Genomic DNA, 3,314 nt, shown 5'->3' with positions numbered 1-3,314 from the left:
TAAACGATATTTTTCGTGTTAAATTGGAGTATTTCTTTGAAAGTTGTAAAACTTAACCCCTGAATGCAAGAACTGGCCTTCAGATGTTAGTCAAAAAAACATTACATGGAACCGTCGCATGGCGTGCCGGGACACTATTGGCCTTCTCAGCCTATCCAGGTAGAGTGTATGAGCACTGAGCAGTCTGTGTAGTCTGTGAGATCTCCCTTGTTTGTTTGTATTTGTACAGAATACACTGTTTTCAAGAGTAAGTATTAAACCTGCCAAAACAAGCCAGACTAGCCAATAATTCTCGCTTTCTGTATCAAGGAGGAGTAAACTAAGGATAGGAGGACAAGGGTTCTAAGAAGGTCTAGAACTAAACGATATTTAAAAAATAATAGTTTATCAGGCCCAAACATCCACGCTACTCGAGAATTCAGAGCCTTTTTTTAGATCTTCATTATTGTTAGTTTTAACTCAATATCTGTTATTGTTGGCAATACAACTAGCTTCTGGTCAGTTATAATACAATTTTTGTTATTGTTTACAATAATAGACTAAAATGATCAGTTCTGAGAATACGTCATCCTTACTTCTAATCTCATTTGTCTCTGTGTATTCTCATACGCAGAATATTGAAGAAGAAGTGAATCCATTTTCTACGCAGAATATTACAAGTAGATTGTTAGAAGATATTCTAATAAATAAATTTATAGGGTTAAAATTAGTTTAAAGCAGGGGCTCTCCAACTTTTAAACCATGTGCAGGACCTCCCATTACAAATGTAAAATTTGTACTTTAGTGATTGATAAATTTAACAAGATGCAGGATCCCACCAGATTGCGTCAACGTATTGCACCAGCTAGCCCTACCAACTGTATTCACTGTACCGGACAGTACAAACTAGGACCGTAAAGGTCGGTTCAACTCAAGGTTATAATGCAAAGAAAGTTATTTCAGAGAAGAACGCATCTTTTGTACTTCAGTGTACTGTCTCTGGGCGGTAATGTAAACACAAAACGGGTGTCGAAGCCTGACATGGGATCGATCTTTCACATAAAAAATCGATGACATATTCTGGTTATAGGAAACTATTATGTGAATTATCAAAATTATCAAAATTTAATGCTTTTAACCTCCCAGAGAGAACTGGTTTCAATATGTACGCAGAGTATACGCAACTGCAAGTAATGTTCCCTGCGTTATAACCTTGGTTCAACTCCGATTCAATTGTACATGAGTTGAGTGTGAGTCAACCGAACCCAACCCAACCAGAAGCTAACTATACACAAATATATATTCTTTTAACAAATATGATATGTTTAATGTTTACAGATATAATCTGAGTTTTAGCAAATATTTGTTCTAAGCATTTACCCACTTAAGCCGAGAGATTAATATATAGTTGCCGAGGGGTAATATGAGTAATAGAAAGAAAAAAGGGCAAAAAAACATGAAATAATTATAATCATCTAAGTCCCCCCCCCCTTATTTCATGGAAAAAATTCACTACACTGCCAAAAAAATGTAAATATTTTTTCAAAGTTTTATTGAGATGCTAATTTAGCTTTATTCTATCTTGTATATATGGTATGTAGCACTGTAAACCCCGTCTTACGTTGTTCTTTCCTTTTCCTTTTATTTCTATTTTTATACTTTTTAGAATTGGGGGGAAATATTCCCACGACCTCTACTTTTAGAGGTTTTGAAATATTTTCTCATGAAACACTTAATTTTGTATGTTTTTGTTATATTTCATAAATAAATAATATTTTTATAATTATTTTTTATTGTTGTTATTGATGTTGTCCGGGTTATTATTGTTGTTATTGATGTTGTGCGGGTTATTATTGTTGTTATTGATGTTGTCCGAGTTATTATCGTTGTTATTGATGTTGTCCGGGTTATTATTGTTGTTATTGATGTTGTGCGGGTTATTATTGTTGTTATTGATGTTGTCCGGGTTATTATGGTTGTTATTGATGTTGTCCGAGTTATTATTGTTGTTATTGATGTTGTCCGAGTTATTATTGTTGTTATTGATGTTGTCCGGGTTATTATTGTTGTTATTGATGTTGTCCGAGTTATTATTGTTGTTATTGATGTTGTCCGGGTTGTTATTGTTGTTATTGATGTTGTCCGGGTAATTATTGTTGTTATTGATGTTGTCCGGGTTATTATTGTTGTTATTGATATTGTCCGGGTTATTATTGTTGTTGTTGATGTTGTGCGGGTTATTATTGTTGTTATTGATGTTGTCCGGGTTATTATTCGCAAGATGAAATATTGGCTTTTTGCGGGTTATTATTGTTGTTATTGATGTTGTCCGGGTTATTATTCGCAAGATGAAATATTGGCTTGGCAGTATTAATACAAATACTGCAAACCTTCAAATACAGCCAGGTTCTGGTTCTAAAATGATAAATTTCTCGTTGGGACAAAGAAATTGAGATTTTGGGACAAATTCAAACTTTCCAATCCCTTTATCTTTGCAACCTGATGGTGAGAACCTTTGAAATTTCAAACTTAAACTTTTTGATCTAACATAATTTATAATTTGAAATAGGAATGGTCAGGTTGCAAAAATAAAGGGATTAGTAAAATCTGAGAGTGAGTTTGTGGCTAAAATTCAATTCCTTTAAAAAAATAGATTTACTAATCCGAAAGTAAGGGTTAAATTTATGCCTCAGTAAGGGGGTTATTTTTATCTTTGGTGCTACAAAAATATAGTTTTTTATACACAAAAAATAAAAGTTTTTAACAAATCTAAAAACAATTATTTTTTTCTCGTGATCAAGTTTAAGTATTTTTCTAATTTGGATTCATGGTTTTTTGAAGACTTTTCTATATTGATAAAAATATTGTATTTTATATCTTTGTTTAAGTTTATTGCACTGTTTCTTTAAGTTTGCTATCTTCAATAAAAGCTGAAATTGATAAAACATCTAGAAATGTCTAAACAGTCCAAACTTGGAAAAGTTTTCCTTGACAACATGGGACCCTAGCAGGGGACAGTTAATACAATTCTAGTTGCAAATTAAGCTATTATCTATTAGATAAAGAGAGAGAGGTTTATAAATAAGAAAGTAGGATCGTTTTTAAAATGTCTCCCAAAGGAAAGGTCCACAGAAGAAACGTGATTTTACAATTATTTAATAAAATTTTACTGTTAACTAATTTGTTGTATATTTTCTGGAATTTTAATCTAAAAGACGACATAAGAAGAATTTGAAGAAATCGGCGAACATATTTGCGGAAATGATGATTTGAACGGTATATAGGAGAAAACAAGTTCCTTAAAGGAACTGGAAGCGTAATTTCAATTTGAAGGG

General features: G+C 32.4%; 1 protein-coding gene across 1 annotated transcript; it reads left to right on the top strand.

Moving 5' to 3' along the window:
• The first annotated feature begins 544 nt into the window (after positions 1-544).
• On the top strand, positions 545-2,888 carry LOC111705418 (uncharacterized). The gene is made up of 3 exons (XM_023477961.1): positions 545-659; positions 1,857-2,185; positions 2,868-2,888. Exons 1-3 carry the CDS (start codon positions 545-547, stop codon positions 2,886-2,888), a joined length of 465 nt encoding a protein of 154 aa, XP_023333729.1.
• The last annotated feature ends 426 nt before the right edge of the window (positions 2,889-3,314 follow it).

Source organism: Eurytemora carolleeae, unplaced genomic scaffold (assembly GCF_000591075.1).
Source record: "Eurytemora carolleeae unplaced genomic scaffold, Eaff_2.0 scaffold665, whole genome shotgun sequence".
NCBI classification, from domain to species: domain Eukaryota; kingdom Metazoa; phylum Arthropoda; class Copepoda; order Calanoida; family Temoridae; genus Eurytemora; species Eurytemora carolleeae.
The sequence above is the reverse complement of the archived record's forward strand: the minus strand, read 5'-3'. Positions and strand labels throughout refer to the sequence as shown.